Source organism: Salmo salar, chromosome ssa15 (genome assembly GCF_905237065.1).
Source record: "Salmo salar chromosome ssa15, Ssal_v3.1, whole genome shotgun sequence".
NCBI classification, from domain to species: domain Eukaryota; kingdom Metazoa; phylum Chordata; class Actinopteri; order Salmoniformes; family Salmonidae; genus Salmo; species Salmo salar.
Genome location: NC_059456.1, coordinates 74,429,507 through 74,445,905, shown reverse-complemented (window position 1 = coordinate 74,445,905; position 16,399 = coordinate 74,429,507). Strand labels below are relative to the sequence as shown.

The window sequence follows — 16,399 nt, the reverse complement described above, 5'->3', positions numbered from 1 at the left end:
ATCCTCTGCAGCAGAGGTAACTCTGGGTCTTCCATTCCTGTGGCGGTCCTCATGAGAGCCAGTTTCATCATAGCGTTTGATGGTTTTCGCGACAGCACTTGAAGAAACTTTCAAAGTTCTTGAAATTTTCCGAATTGACTGACTTCCATGTCTTAAAGTAATGATGGACTGTTGTTTCTCTTTGCTTATTTCAGCTCTTCTTGACATAATGGTTTTTTTTACCAAATAGGGCTATCTTCTGTATACCACTCTTACCTTGTCACAACACAACTGATTGGCTCAAATACATTAGGAAGGAAAGAAATTCCACAAATTAACTTAACAAGTCACACCTGTTAATTGAAATGCATTCCAGGTGACTACCTCAAAGCTGGTTGAGAGAATGCAAAGCTGTCAAGGCAAAAGGTGGCTACTTTGAACAATCTCAAATTTAAAATATATTTTTATTTGTTTAACACTTTTTTTTTGGTTACTATATGATTCCATATGTGTTATTCCATAGTTTTGATGTCTTCACGATTATTCTACAATGTAGAAAATAGTAAAAATAAACACTCTGGAATGAGTAGGTGTGTCCAAACTTTTGACTGGTACTGTATACTGAACAAAACTATAAACACAACATGTAAAGTGTTGGGCCCATGTTTCATGAGCTGAAATGAAAGATCCCAGAAATGTTCCATATGCACAAAAATCTTATTTCTCTCAAATGTTATGCGCAAATTTGTTTACATCACTGTTAGTGAGCATTTCACATTTGCCAAGATAATCCATCCACCTGACAGGTGTCAAGAAGCTATTTTATTTCAGCTCATGAAACATGGGACTAATACTTTACATTTTGCATTTATATTTTTGTTCAGTGTATATAAGAGACGATAATCAATTGTTCCATGTCAGATCAATATAAATGTAGCAAATTCCTAAACAAATTCTAGGCTACAGTATATGGACATTGAGTATTGCATTCTTTGCTTAATGTATCATGATCCTGTCTCATTTCGGCCAACAGTCATCACCTATCTACTTTGAGATGGTGATATCATGCTGTGAAAAATCACGTCTCTCCTGCCCCTATAGAATTAGCACTATACCACTGGCGTTCAGTGACCTGAGCGCATGAATGAACACGGCGCTGCAGCTCACTGAGCCCCGAGCAGCAGCAAGCCCACTCCCCCCCTTCGCATCTACCTCTGCCCTACCCATCACCACGGAAACAAAGCAGGCATGGAGCGCCGAAGTGCACAATCATCACAGCCCAATGAGAAGAGGAAGAGGGGAGGGCAAGCAGAAGAGAGGGGAAGAACGGAAGGGAGAGGGTGAGAGCGACAGGAAGGGGGAAAGAAAGCAAAAGAGAAAACGAGAGGGAGAGAGGGGAAAGAGCAGGAGCATGAGAGCGAGGAAGAGTGAGAGGGAGTGGAGAGAAAAGAGAGGTAGAGTATTCTAGGCTTCTTTTCCAGTTAATTAACACGCAAGGCCCTAGGCTTCCGTTACACATATTTTCTTCTGGATTTTTTCATCACAAACATTAATTCAGAACCTAGTCATTTTTTATTACACGTAAGCCCTTCGACCCTTTTATTACGCTTCAGTTGCATTGCTGGCAGATTTGCAAGAGTTGTCAGATTGGCTCACAGAAATATAGCCGTCTTTCACTGTCAAAAGAGTATGCGTGTTCCATATTCGTTTTCTCTAGACCTATTGGCAACAGAGAAATCATTTTAGTATGTGGTTTTCAATGCAATATAGTGCATTTGGAAAGTATTCAGACCCCATGTCTTTTTCCACATTTTGTTACATTACAGCCTTATTCTAAAATGGATGAAAATGATTTTTTCCCCTCAATCTACACAAAATACCCCATAATGACAAAACAAAAAACTGATTTGTAGACATTTTTGCAAATTTATGAAAACGTATTTTTAAACAAAAATGTAATATTACATTTACATAAGTATTCAGACCCTTTACTCAGTACTTTGTTGGAGCACCTTTGGCAGCGATTACAGCCTCGAGTCTTCTTGGGTATGATGCTACAAGCTTGGCACATCTGTGTTTGGGGATTTTCTCCCAATCTTCTCTGCAAATCCTCTCAATCTCTGTCAGGTTGGATGGGGAGCGTCGCTGCACAGCTATTTATAGGTCTCTGCAGAAATGTTTGATACGGTTCAGGTCCGGGCCCTGGCTGGACGACTCAAGGACATTCAAAGACTTGTCCCAAGCCACTCCTGCGTTGTCTTGGCTGTGTGCTTAGGGTTGTTGACCTGTTGGAAGGTGAACCGTCACCCCAGTCTGAAGTCCTGAGTGCTCTGGAGCAGGTTTTCATCAAGGATCTCTCTGTATTTTGCTCCGTTAATCTTTCCCTCGATCCTGACTTGTCTCCCAGTCCCTGCCTCTTAAAAACATCCCCACAGCATGATGCTGCCACCACCATGCTTCACCTTAGGGATGGTGCCAGTGGCATTCAGGCCAAAGAGTTCAATCTTGGTTTCATCAGACCAGAGAATTGTCATTCTCTGAGAGTCTTAAGGTGGCTTTTAGTAAACTCCAAGCGGGCTGTCATGTGCCTTTTACTGAGGAGTGGCTTTCATCTGGCCACTCTACCATAAAGGCCTGATTGGCGGAGTGCTGCAGAGATGGTTGTCCTTCTGGAAGGTTCTCCAATCTCCACAGAGGAACTCTGGAGCTCTGTCAGAGTGACCATCAGGTTCTTGGTCACCTCCCTGACCAAGGCCCTTCTCCCCCGATTGCTCAATTTGGCAAGGTGGCCAGCTCTAGGAAGAGTCTTGGTGGTTCCAAAGTTCTTCCATTTAAGAACGATGGAGGCCACTGTGTTCTTGGGGACCTTCAATGCTGCAGACATTTTTCAGCTACTCTTCCCCAGATCTATGCCTTGACACTATCCTGTCTTGGAGCTCTACGAACAATTCCTTCGACCTCATGGCTTGGTGTTTGCTCTGACATGCACTGTCAACTGTGGGACCTTGTATAGACAGGTGTGTGCCTTCCCAAATCATGTCCAATCAATTGAATGTACCACAGGTGGACTCTAATCAAGTTGTAGAACCATCTCAAGGATGATCAATGGAAACAGGATGCACCTGAGCTCAATTTCGAGTCTCATAGCAAAGTGTCTGAATACTTGTTTAAATAAGGTATTTCTGTTTTTGATGCACACATCATAGCCATTGTTTGTCTGTAAGGTGACCTGTCCATCTAACTGTTCTTCTGTGGTATATAAAGTGGTCAAATAGCAAGTAAAACGTTGTTAGGGCCGAGGCACCAACTATCCTTTCTTGTAGGCATACAGGAGGACTAATTCTTTCTGTCTTTTCATCTTTCCTCATACAACTCTTGAATCAAGCCATTCTTTCCAAATACACACACCTCTGTCATGCATCTTGCAACTCTCTCCCCTCTTTTAGAGTTTATCATAAATTAAGGTTTGCATTGTTGCAAACCAATCCTCTTTCAGTAAGCAGTTTTCGGAGCCAGGCAAGTGAGGATAGACTGAAAGTGGTGAAAGAAAAATGGTGTGTCTGTAATAATTATTAACATTATGTTATGGGTTACTGTAGACTATACCAGCTCAATATTAGATGCTATCTATCCCATCAATGTTCTGTGGAGCAGTGGTGTAAAGTACTTAAGTACTACTTAGTTGTTGGGGTTATCTGTACTTTACTCTTTATATTTTTGACAAGTTTTACTTCACTACATTCCTAAAGAAAATAATGTACTTTTTACTCCATACATTTTCCCTGACAACCAAAAGTACTTGTTATATGTTGAATGCTTAGCAGGACAGGAAAATTGTCATTCAGACTTCTCAAGAGAACATCCCTGGTCATCCTTACTGCCTCTGATCTGGCAGACTCACTAAACACACATGCTTTGTTTGTAAATTATGTCTGAGTGTTCCCCTGGCTATCTGTAAATTAGTGGAGTGTTCCCCTGGCTATCTGTAAATTAGTGTTGGAAGTGTTCCCCTGGCTAAAAAACAAGAAAATAGTGCTGTCTTGTTTACTTTATGTAAGGAATTTTAAATGATTTATACTTTTACTTGTGTTATTTAAGTATATTTTAGCAATTACATTTACATTTGATATTTAAAACCAAATACTTTTATACTTTTACTCAAATAGTATTTTACTGGTTGACTTTCACTTGAGTAATTTTCTATTAAGGTGTCTTTTACTCAAGTATGACAATTGGGTACTTTTTCCACCACTGCTGTAGAGAGAGACCAAGAGACAGCCCTCTCCCATCTCTCCCTTATATTACTCTGTCCTATCCTCCAGGCCTCCACCCCCTACAGCCTGGAATCGGAGTCCCTGCGAATGGACTGTATCATGTACGGAGATGCCTCTCCCACTCTGGCAATCAACACTGTGACTAACAAGGTAGTTGTCTGTCGTAATGACATGCAAAACCTTAGCCCTCTGAGGCAATATTGTAACACTGGCCATCTTTGTTCATGGTAGTGATATTAATGGCGACCATCTTTATTCACGTCCTGCCAACCCGCACACAATTTGAGGTCATCGTATGTTGGTGTGAAAAACGACCCTAAAATAGGTAAAAAATAGGTTTGCAGTTGGCACATTGTGGGCGAGGAGAGAATCTCTAGCTCTCCGCTCCGGTCCGCCCCCCGTAGTCGTAATAGCCTACTATTTTCCAACCTCTGGCAGCGCTCCACTTTTCCCGTTGATACCAACGGTGAGGAAAAGGGGTGGGGTAAATGGAGAACGAGCTGTTTGCCAAATACATTTTCCCAAATTGTATGTGTTAGTCAAGCACATAACCACGTGTTATTTTGTAGTTAGCTCCTTAGCTAAGTCGTCATTACGACGAAGGTAGTTAGCTACAGCAATTAGTCAACTAAGCAAGGACACTTTGTTGCCCGCACATGCTTTGATCTCCACAGCGGTAGTAGGCGCGAGTGCATTGACGAGCAAGGAAACGTGCGGAGTTGCGTGAATGGAAACAGACATGGCAGACATTTACATTTAAGTCATTTAGCAGACGCTCTTATCCAGAGCGACTTACAAATTGGTGCATTCACCTTATAATATCCAGTGGAACAACCACTTTACAATAGTGCATCTAAATCTTTTTAAGGGGGGGTTAGAAGGATTACTTTATCCTATCCCAGGTATTCCTTGAAGAGGTGGGGTTTCAGGTGTCTCCGGAAGGTGGTGATTGACTCCGCTGTCCTGGCGTCGTGAGGGAGCTTGTTCCACCATTGGGGTGCCAGAGCAGCGAACAGTTTTGACTGGGCTGAGCGGGAACTGTGCTTCCTCAGAGGTAGGGAGGCGAGCAGGCCAGAGGTGGATGAACGGAGTGCCCTTGTTTGGGTGTAGGGCCTGATCAGAGCCTGAAGGTACGGAGGTGCCGTTCCCCTCACAGCTCCGTAGGCAAGCACCATGGTCTTGTAGCGGATGCGAGCTTCGACTGGAAGCCAGTGGAGAGAGCGGAGGAGCGGGGTGACGTGAGAGAACTTGGGAAGGTTGAACACCAGACGGGCTGCGGCGTTCTGGATGAGTTGTAGGGGTTTAATGGCACAGGCAGGGAGCCCAGCCAGCAGCGAGTTGCAATAATCCAGACGGGAGATGACATGTGCCTGGATTAGGACCTGCGCCGCTTCCTGTGTGAGGCAGGGTCGTACTCTGCGAATGTTGCAGACAGAGATGTTACGCTAATACCGTCCTTCACAGAAAGTTATGATAGGCCTACTACTGTAATAGTTTGTTAATTAACCCCCTAGGGTTGATTGACGATCTAATTAACATTTTAAAAAAACTCCCCATTAAAAACTGTCTGTTTGAGCTAGAGATATACGTTATATATATATATATATGGGCTGCGTCGCAATCCATGTCGCTAGGGTCAGCCTTCGGTGGAAAGTGGCAGAGCCACAGCAGTCCAGGAGACATCCCTAAAATTGCTCTTTTCACAAACATTTGTCTGGCGAACTGTTTGCTCTACACGTTGGTTCTCTCTGTTTGTTCCACGACCCCCACGGGACTCGTTTGAAGTCGGTTCCACTGATGTGCCAACTTCTGTCTGGAGCGTCAAACCGTTTGGGCAACAAACTAATATGACCCCATTATGGAAAGGGGAGACTCACGAACACGATGGTGTTCTACGACAGCCAGAAACGAGCGTCACGGAACTCGTCTCAAGGTAACCCGGTACCGGTTTAAAAACTGAATGAAAGTATGGAAGTAGTTTTGTGCCAGCAAAAAAATGGGATGAAATATGTCAATTTTTTGGGGGATAATGTCTTTGCCTTCTTATCTTCTAGATATAGGAACGACACTTTAAAACCTTATTCCTTATTGTTTCATTTTTAAATGTCTGTTTTGCCATTTATGATTGTGTTGTTCAATACATTTCTATGGGCTTTAGCAGTAAAGGCTAAATTTCATATTTGACCAATGAATTATACCTACAGGGGTCCTAAAATTCTAAATCAAACACTAAATGATCCATGGTATGACCATCTTAAAATAATTCCATATGTCATCTAGTAGAACCCCCCCCCCAAAGGCAAAGACCTTTTAAGGGTTAATCAGTTCTCGATCTATACCTGAATGTCAACAGTAGGCTGCTAATGATGTGATAATAGTTTACCAATGACAACAAGGCATGTTGAATGAATGGTAGCCTAGTAGTCAGACTTAACTTGATGCATTATGTCAGGGATGGAGATCTGAAACAAGCTCATACAGTGGGGGAAAAGTTATTTGATCCCCTGCTGATTTTGTATGTTTGCCCACTGACAAAGAAATTATCAGTCTATAATTTTAATGGTAGGTTTATTTGAACAGTGAGAGACAGAATAACAACATAAATATCGAGAAAAACGCATGTCAAAAATTGTATAAATTGATTTGCATTTTAATGAGGGAAATAAGTATTTGACCCCCGCTCAATCAGAAAGATTTCTGGCTCCCAGGTGTCTTTTATAGAGGTAACGAGCTGAGATTAGGAGCACACTCTTAAAGGGACTGCTCCTAACGGCAGCTTGTTACCTGTATAAAAGACACCTGTCCACAGAAGCAATCAATCAATCAGATTCCAAACTCTCCACCATGGCCAAGACCAAAGAGCTCTTCAAGGATGTCAGGGACAAGATTGTAGACCTACACAAGGCTGGAATGGGCTACAAGACCATCGCCAAGCTGCTTGGTGAGAAGGTGACAACAGTTGGTGCGATTATTCGCAAATGGAAGAAACACAAAAGAACTGTCAATATCCCTCGGTCTGGGGCTCCATGCAAGATCTCAACTCGTGGAGTTGCAATGATCATGAGAACAGTGAGGAATCAGCCCAGAACTACACGGGAGGATCTTGTCAATGATCTCAAGGCAGCTGGGACCATAGACACCAAGAAAACAATTGGTAACACACTACGCCGTGAAGGACTGAAATCCTGCAGCGCCCGCAAGGTCCCCCTGCTCAAGAATGTATACATGCCCGTCTGAAGTTTGCCAATGAACATCTGAATGATTCAGAGGACAGCTGGTGAAAGTGTTGTGGTCAGATGAGACCAAAATGGAGCTCTTTGGCATCAACTCAACTCGCCGTGTTTGGAGGAGGAGGAATGCTGCCTATGACCCCAAGAACACCATCTCCACCGTCAAACATGGAGGTGGAAACATTATGCTTTGGGGGTGTTTTTCTGCTAAGGGGACAGGACAACTTCACCGCATCATTTGACGGGGCCATGTACCGTCAAATCTTGGGTGAGAACCTCCTTCCCTCAGTCAGGGCATTGAAAATGGGTCGTGGATGGGTATTCCAGCATGACAATGACCCAAAACACACGGCCAAGGCAACAAAGGAGTGGCTCAAGAAGAAGCACATTAAGGTCCTGGAGTGGCCTAGCCAGTATACAGACCTTTATCCCATAGAAAATCTGTGGAGGGAGCTGAAGGTTCTAGTTGCCAAACGTCAGCCTCGAAATCTTAATGACTTGGAGAAGATCTGCAAAGATGAGTGGGACAAAATCCCTCCTGAGATGTGTGCAAACCTGGTGGCCAACTACAAGAAACCTCTGACCTCTGATTGCCAACCAGGGTTTTGCCACCAAGTACTAAGTCATGTTTTGCAGAGGGGTCAAATACTTATTTCCCTCATTAAAATGCAAATCAATTTATAACATTTTTGACATGCGTTTTTCTGGATTTTTTTGTTGTTCTGTCTCTCACTGTTCATATAAACCTACCATTCAAATTATAGACTGATCATTTCTTTGTCAGTGGGAAAACGTACAAAATAAGCAGGGGATCAAATACTTTTCCCCCCCACTGTATAGGCCTAGTTCAGTTGTTTCATATTCCAAATAGCCTACTGTAAACTAGACTACTACATTGCATCCAGTAATTGAATTAGTCAGAATTTTCTCCCGAAACAAAATTAAGACAGTTTACTTTTTCACTAGACTATCCACATTAAGACAGCTATTAATTAGGATAATCATTAACCCTAAGTTTAACTTAGAAACATTTGAAAGTTTCATAGAGACCACCTCAATTTAATGTAGAATCAAACAGAATACTTCTGTGTTGGCTACATTGTTTGCTATAATTTCAATGGATACTTAGGGACTTCCCCAGAGTCAGATGAACTCATGGATACCATTTTCATGTCTCTGCATGCAGTGTGAAAGAAGTTGCTAACTAGCGCTAGAGAAATTGCTAACTAGCTTTAGTGCAATGACTGGAAATAGCATGCTAGCAGATACCCATAGACTTCCAGTCATTGTGCTAACGCTAGTTAGCATCGGCTCGCAAAACTACCTCTATCTTCCTTCATACTGTACACAGAGACATACAAATGGTATCCATGAGTTCATCTGACTCTGGGAAGTAGATAAATCCCAAAGTATCCCTTTTAGACTCTAGGTTTCTAGAAATGGCATTTACAGGTTTTTCAATTGCAAAATGCTCCAACCTCCTGAGGGGGGAGTTGACTGACCCCCTCCGTACCTCCCCCTACCCAACCTTAGACCAGCACCACTTGTCAGAAAATCCTAGGGAGAGCCCTGATTTGTACATTTAAATGTATTTCTAGTTAGCTACTGAAGAGCAGCAAATTACCAAGTACCCCTAACGGTCTTCTGCCAACATCAATATTAGGCTAAAAAAGTACATTTGCCTATGATTTGAGCAGTGTGGGTGTCACATGTCGTCGTGGGGGCCATGTGTGCCCCCGCCGCGCTGAAGTTGTACACATAAAAATTCTTCAAACTTGGCAGGGCTGTTATTCCAGCAAGTGATATAAACATTGGCCATCTTTGTTCCAGCAAGTGATATTAACATTGGCCATATTTGTTCCAGTTGGGGATATTAACATCCACCATCTTTGTTCCAGGTAGTGTTGTACAAGACGGAGCAGGAGGACAGCGACAGCCCCAGGAGCAGCCTCAATAACAGCCTCTCTGACCAGAGCCTGGCCTCAGTCAACCTCAACAGCGTAGGCATCGTGCACAGCTACACGCCGGTACGTCCCACACCTCACTTAATAACACTGATAACACTGCCGCAACAGGATGTTTCATGTCCAACGGCTTGAGGAGAACAAAAGCTATACTAAGACTGTGACCCACGGGGCACTTTATTCCCTTTTATATTGCTACTTTTAACCAGGACCCATATGACTCTGGTCAAGAGTAATGCACTATATGTAATAGGGTGCCATTTGGGGCAGAGAATAAGTGTTGTGTCAAATGGTAGAGGTAGGGGAACATCTAAACCAGACTGCCTATGTAGATTTGAGCGACCTTTGCTTGAAAAATCATATTTATTTTATTTGTCATTAAAAGTCTTAGTGGGAATCTGCCATTGTTGCTATTGGTCGACCTTTACTGCTGTACACGACTTTAGTCTTGGATCAGAGTTGACTTTTCCCAGCCAGTGTTTGCTGGCTCACTACTTCAGTGGTTATTGCAGCAATGCTGCTCATGTGAGGCTGTGTTATTGTTTGTGTCTGAGGCCACGGCAGTGTGACGCAGTCACTACTCACACACAGCCTCTTACCTATTCCAGGTCACACACACAAACACTGTGTGGAAATCCCTGGAGTGGGGTGGTGTACATGAACACACTACTGAGGCGAGGGTTAAATTCATACCTAAAGGGTTGTTTCTTTGGGGTATTAAGGGGTAGAGTAGAAACAAAACTGAACATTTGCTTTGTAAGAGCCTGTGTCTTACTGTTCATCACAGGGCATTTGGTTTGTTCCCAAGTGGAAACAAGAAACCACCTGTTTTCTCAACCTAATCCTTACCGGGCACCTAGGATTGCCACAAACTGTTTATATAAACCAAGGCACTCCTGTGGTGTGGTAGCATCTACTGTAGCGTCTACTGTTTCATTGTCTGTAGTGTCGGCCAAAGCAAAGAACCCCAAAGACTTAGTCCGCTATAGGTCAAATTTGGGTGCGGTGTGGAAACCAATACGGGACTGTGTAGACAATCTGGTCCTAACTGAATTCTATGCTTTAGTATCATCGGAAGAAAGTGCTAAAATGGACATAGAAAGGTATCTGCTAAAATAAAGGAAACACCAACATAAAAAGTCTTAATAGTGTGTTGGGCAACCCAGAGCCAGAACAGCTTCAATGCACCTTGGCATAGATTCTACAAGTGTCTGGAACTCTATTAGAGGGATGTGACACCATTCTTCCATGACAAATTCCATAATTTGGTGTTTTGTTATGATGGTAGAAAATTATTTCTCAGGCGCTGCTCCAGAATCTCCCATAAGTGTTCAATTTGGTTGAGATCTGGTGACTGAGACAGCCATGGCATATGGTTTTCATGCTCATCAAACCATTCAGTGACCACACGTGTCCATTGTCATCCTATGAGGGCATAGCCATTTTAGCCAAAATAATGGCCTGCCCAGCATTTTTATACATGACCCTATGCATTATAGGATGTTAATTGCTTAATTAACTCAGGAACCAAACCTCCGTGGAAGGACCTAAACTCAGCAAAAAAAGAAACGTCCTCTCACTGTCAACTGCGTTTATTTTCAGCAAGATTCAACAACTGAGCCATAAACTGAACAAGTTCCACAGACATGTGACTAACAGAAATGGAATAATGTGTCCCTGAACAAAAGTAAGTCAGTATCTGGTGTGGCCACCAGCTGCATTAAGTACTGCAGTGCATCTCCTCCTCATGGACTGCACCAGATTTGCCCGTTCTTGCTGTGAGATGTTACCCCACTCTTCCACCAATGCACCTGCAAGTTCCCGGACATTTCTTGGGGGGAATGGCCCTAGCCCTCACCCTCCGATCCAACAGGTCCCAGACGTGCTCAATGGAATTGAGATCCGAGCTCTTCGCTGGCCATGGAAGTACACTGACATTCCTGTCTTGCAGGAAATCACGCACAGAATGAGCAGTACGGCTGGTGGCATTGTAATGCTGGAGGGTCATGTCAGGATGAGCTTTCAGGAAGGGTACCACATGAGGGAGGAGGATGTCTTCCCTGTAACGCACAGCGTTGAGATTTCCTGCAATGACAACACGCTCAGTCCAATGATGCTGTGATACACCGCCCCAGACCATGACAGACCCCGCTCCAGAGTACAGGCCTCGGTGTAACCCTCATTTGTTCGACGATAAACGCGAATCCGACCATCACCCCTGGTGAGACAAAACCACAACTTGTCAGTGAAGAGCACTTTTTGCCAGTCTGGTCCAGCGACGGTGGGTTTGTGCCCATAGGTGACGTTGTTGCCGGTGATGTCTGGTGAAGACCTGCCTTACAACAGGTCTACAAGCCCTCAGTCCAGCCTCTCTCAGCCTATTGCAGACAGTCTGAGCACTGATGGAGGGGTTGTGCGTTCCTGGTGTAACTCGGGCAGTTGTTGTTGCCATCCTGTACCTGTCCCGCAGGTGTGATGTTCGGATGTCCCGATCCTGTGCAGGTGTTGTTACACGTGGTCTGCCACTGCGAGGACGATCAGCTGTCCGTCCTGTCTCCCTGTAGCTCCGTCTTAGGCGTCTCACAGTACGGACATTGCAATTTAATTTCCCTGGCCACATCTGCAGTCCTCATGCCTCCTTGCAGCATGCCTGAGGCACGTTCACACAGATGAGCAGACACCATTTTGGTTTTTTTCAGAGTCAGTAGAAAGACCTCTTTTAGTGTCCTAAGTTTTCATAACTGTGACCTTAATTGCCTACCGTCTGTAAGCTGTTAGTGTCTTAACGACCGTTCCACAGGTGCATGTTCATTAATTGTTTATGGTTCATTGAACAAGCAGGGGAAACGGTGTTTAAACCCTTTACAATGAAGATCTGTGAAGTTATTTCGATTTTTACCAATTATCTTTGAAAGACAGGGTCCTGAAAAAAGTTTATATACTTTATATCCCTCATTTACTCAAGTGTTTCCATTTTTTTGTCAGTTACCTGTAGTTGGACATATTTTTGGGGTAGATGAGGCAACTGTTTGCCATTTGTTTATCAATCACTCCCCCACCCCACTCCCCCCCCGCACCTGCATTATACAGAAGGTCAACACAATTTCATCAAATTAATCTATCTATTCTTGAGGCCATCCTCTGGTTTCCTCCCATCCCCTCATCCCTTGTTCCGGGGGGTAATCCCCAGACCTAATTTACGGCCAGTCATGTGGGATCAGGGTTAGTTCTGCTTCGTTAGTCCACCCAGGTGACGCCTCCTCATTGAAGGTGATTGCTCCTGGCGTCTCCTGCTGAAGTCTCAAGTGCCAGCACTGCCGAGATCGCTGGATAGAAAGGCCACGTCAGCAGGGATGGCTGTGTCGCTTTCAGTTGGATCAACTTCAGGGAGGTGCCATGCCGATTTGGACTTGTAATTGTATATTTGAGGCCAATGCACATGGCAGAGTCACAATTAGGATGGAGAAAGGGTGAAAATATTATACATACAGTGCCTTCAGAAAGTATTCACACCGCTTGACTTTATTCCACATTTTGTTGTGTTACAGCCTGAATTTAAAATGAATTACATCTAGATATCTCACTGGTCTACACACAATACCCCAGAATGTCAAATTGGAATTATGTTAATACAAAATGAAAAGCTGAAATGTCTTGAGTCAATAAGTAATCAACCCCTTTGTTATGGCAAGCCTAAATACGGTCAGGAGTAACAATTTGCTTAACAAGTCACATAAGTTGCATGTGCTCATTCTGTGTGCAATAATAGTGTTTGACATGATTTTTTAATTAACTACCTCATATCTGTACACCACACTTACAAGTATCTACAAGGTTCCTCTGTCGAGCAGTGAATTTCAAACACAGATTCAACCACAAAGACCAGGGAGGTTTTCTAATGCCTCGCAAAGAAGGGCACCTATATTATTATTATTTTTTAAAGCTGACATTGAATATCCCTTTGATCATGGTGAAGTTATACACTTTGTATGGTGTATCACTACACCCAATCAATACAAAGATACAAGTGTCCTTCCTAACTCAGTTGCCGGATAGGAAGGAAACCACTCAGGGATTTCACCATGAGGCCAATGGTGACTTTAAAACAGTTACAGAGTTTACTGGCTGTGATAGGAGAACATTGAGGATGGATTAACAACATTATAGATACTCCACAGTACTGACTTAATTGACAGAGTGAAATGAAGGAAGCCTGTACAGAATAAAATATTCAAAAACATGCATCCTGTTTGCAACAAGGCACTAAAGTAATTCTGAAAAGAATGTGGCAAAGCTATTAACTTTATGTGCTAAATACAACGTTTTTTATGTTTGGGGTACCACTCTCCATATTTTCAAGCATAGTGGAGGCAGCATCATGTTATGGATATGCTTGTAATCGTTAAGGACTGTGGAGTTTTTCAGGATAAAAAATGTATGGAATAGAGCTAAGCACAAGTAAAATCTGACAGGAAAACCTGGTTCAGTCTGTTTCCACCAGACACTGGGAGATAAATTCACCTTTCTGCAGGACAATAACCTGAGAAACAAGGCCAAATCTACACTGGAGTTGCTTATCAAGAAGACAGTGAATGTTCCTGAGTGGTTGAGTTACAGTTTTGACTTAAATCAAAAATCTACGGCAAGACCTGAAAATGGTTGTCTAGCAATGATCCACAACCAATTTGACAGAGCTTGAAGAATCTTGAAAAGAATAATGAGCAAATTTTGCACAACAGGTGTGGAAAGCACTTAGAGACTTACCCAGAAAGACTCACAGCTGTAATCGCTGCTAAAGGTGCTTCTACAAAGTATTGACTCAAGGGTGTGAATAATGTAAATGAGATATTTCTGTATTTCATTTTGAATACATTTACAAAAAACATGTTTTCACTTTGTCATTATGGGGTATTGTTTGTATGTGGGTGATTTTAAAAATAAAAACAATTTAATCCAGACTATAATACAACAAAATGTGGAAAAAGTCTGGGTATGAATACTTTCTGAAGGCACTGTATATGATGGACTTTATAGAAGTAGATTGACTGTATAGTATAAACTACTGTAGTGTTATGTGTTATTCCCTCAGTAAATTGCGTTGAGAAGGTAATTAGGGCAGAATCCTAACATGATAATTTTCATAACGCAAAAAATGTTGTTGGTTGTGGTGGTCTCCGAAAGAGGTACTGGCTTAGTATAGATACAATCGGCCTGGGCTCCCGGGTTAGAAGGGGGAATGACCAGCAGAAGACAGGGATATAGAAAACATGTTTACTACCATGCCTTAAACAGGCACAGTGTGGATATCTCAAGTTACCATCCAGCCTTTTTAACCAAAGTAATGAAAATACCCTTTCCTTCTTTCTCTCTGTAGGTCAGTAGTCACTCAGAACCCTCCTCCCAGTCTCTGAGTTTAAAGCTGCATCCTCCCCCTCCACTTCCTCCTCCTCCTCAGCCCCAGTACAACGTGGCCGAGGGGGACAAGCAGCTCCTCTTCTCCGACTTCGAGGACCTTAGTGCCTCCTTCCGCAGCCTCTACAAGTCTGTCTTTGAGCAGTCCTTAAGCCAGCATGGTGAGTCATGGGCAGAAGCACTCTGATGCAGACCTGGGTTCAAATAATGTTTTGTTTTCTATCAAAATACTTTGGGGAATTTGATTGAGCCTGCCTGTAGTCACGGTGCGGTTTGCAGCAGGCTAGCTAAATCGAACACAGCTGAAGTATTTGAAAGAAAGCAAGCTACCGTCATACCCGGTGATGAGAAAACGGAGGAAGAGCTGAACACAAGTGGGAATGAAACATGTTTTTTCTACTGATTTTATTTTACTGGTTAGCTAAAAGCACACACCACACCATCATGGCGATCTCCTACACCAAAGTTTGGACGGTTAATTACGTTAACCAGTAATAAAATTATGTCTTTGTATTCCTCTATTGAACTCACATAAACAAATAATCAATTGTGCTACAGATCTAAAATCTTTGCGTCACTTAGTCAAACGAGCCAGGCAATCAAGGGGAATTCTCTGAAAAACAAAACATTGTATTCACACTTGATTGTAGCAAAGTGCAGCGGCTGTGTGACTAGCTTTGATACTTGCTAATTAGATTGTGAAGCTTCTCGCTAATTGCTTCCTGTAGCTTCCTATTGGGTCAACAGGGCCTCTTCCTGCTTGTTATACCATCCACCTTCTCTAACCCCAGACATGGACGCGCTCTGTCGGTCTGTTGCCTCAAATCAATTCCTTAATGACAGCTTCTTTTTATTGTTCAAAAAATATTGTACAAGGAGGAGCAACGAGCTGAATTGTGTACAATGAAATATAAAAACATAACAAATATACATCACTACGAGAATAAATAACAATGACAAAGCCTAGGGCATTGAAAGTCAATGGCTATGATGGCTGCTTTTTAGCAGGTGTACCATGGCTGGAGTGGCACTGTAACCATAGCACTTAATCCCACAGTGTATGAGGTCCCAACACCTCTTTTATGAATTGGCAGTTTGCTGTACTCCCACCATACAGTATGGGCAAAGTTTTCGTCATGCAAAAACCCCCACATCTGTGCATAAAATACTGTACAAAAGATTCTTCAATGTGCTTTCATTTAAGAAGGCGACTATTTATGCCTTGCTCAGTTCAGGGAACTCTAGCCTAGTTAAATAATCGCCTCCATATAACGTACATTGTTATATGTATATTTAAAAGTTAGAAATTAAATCATGCTGCTGTATTATAGTGATGTTTACAGGTATTTTTTGCACCAATCTGTGCTCTCCTGCATTGTGAAAATGCCATCCTACAATATGTGTTCCATTCTATTTCTATGGCCCCCACAGCCTAGGCAAAGTGAAGCTCACTGCCTTGCATGCTTAGACCGCTGCGCCACTCGGCAGCCCCAAAGCACTGCATCTCAGTGCAAGAGGCGTCACTACAGTCCCTGGTTCG

At 42.9% G+C, this 16,399-nt stretch overlaps 1 protein-coding gene across 1 annotated transcript in view; it reads left to right on the top strand.

Annotated features, from left to right (window-relative positions):
• The window catches only part of LOC106572141 (forkhead box protein J3), a 111,093-nt gene that overhangs the window by 83,177 nt on the left and 11,517 nt on the right, over positions 1-16,399 (top strand). The window contains exons 6-8 of the mRNA XM_014146023.2: positions 4,302-4,403; positions 9,382-9,510; positions 14,822-15,020. Coding sequence (XP_014001498.2) covers positions 4,302-4,403; positions 9,382-9,510; positions 14,822-15,020 — 430 coding nt within the window. The remainder of the gene's footprint in view (positions 1-4,301; positions 4,404-9,381; positions 9,511-14,821; positions 15,021-16,399) is intronic.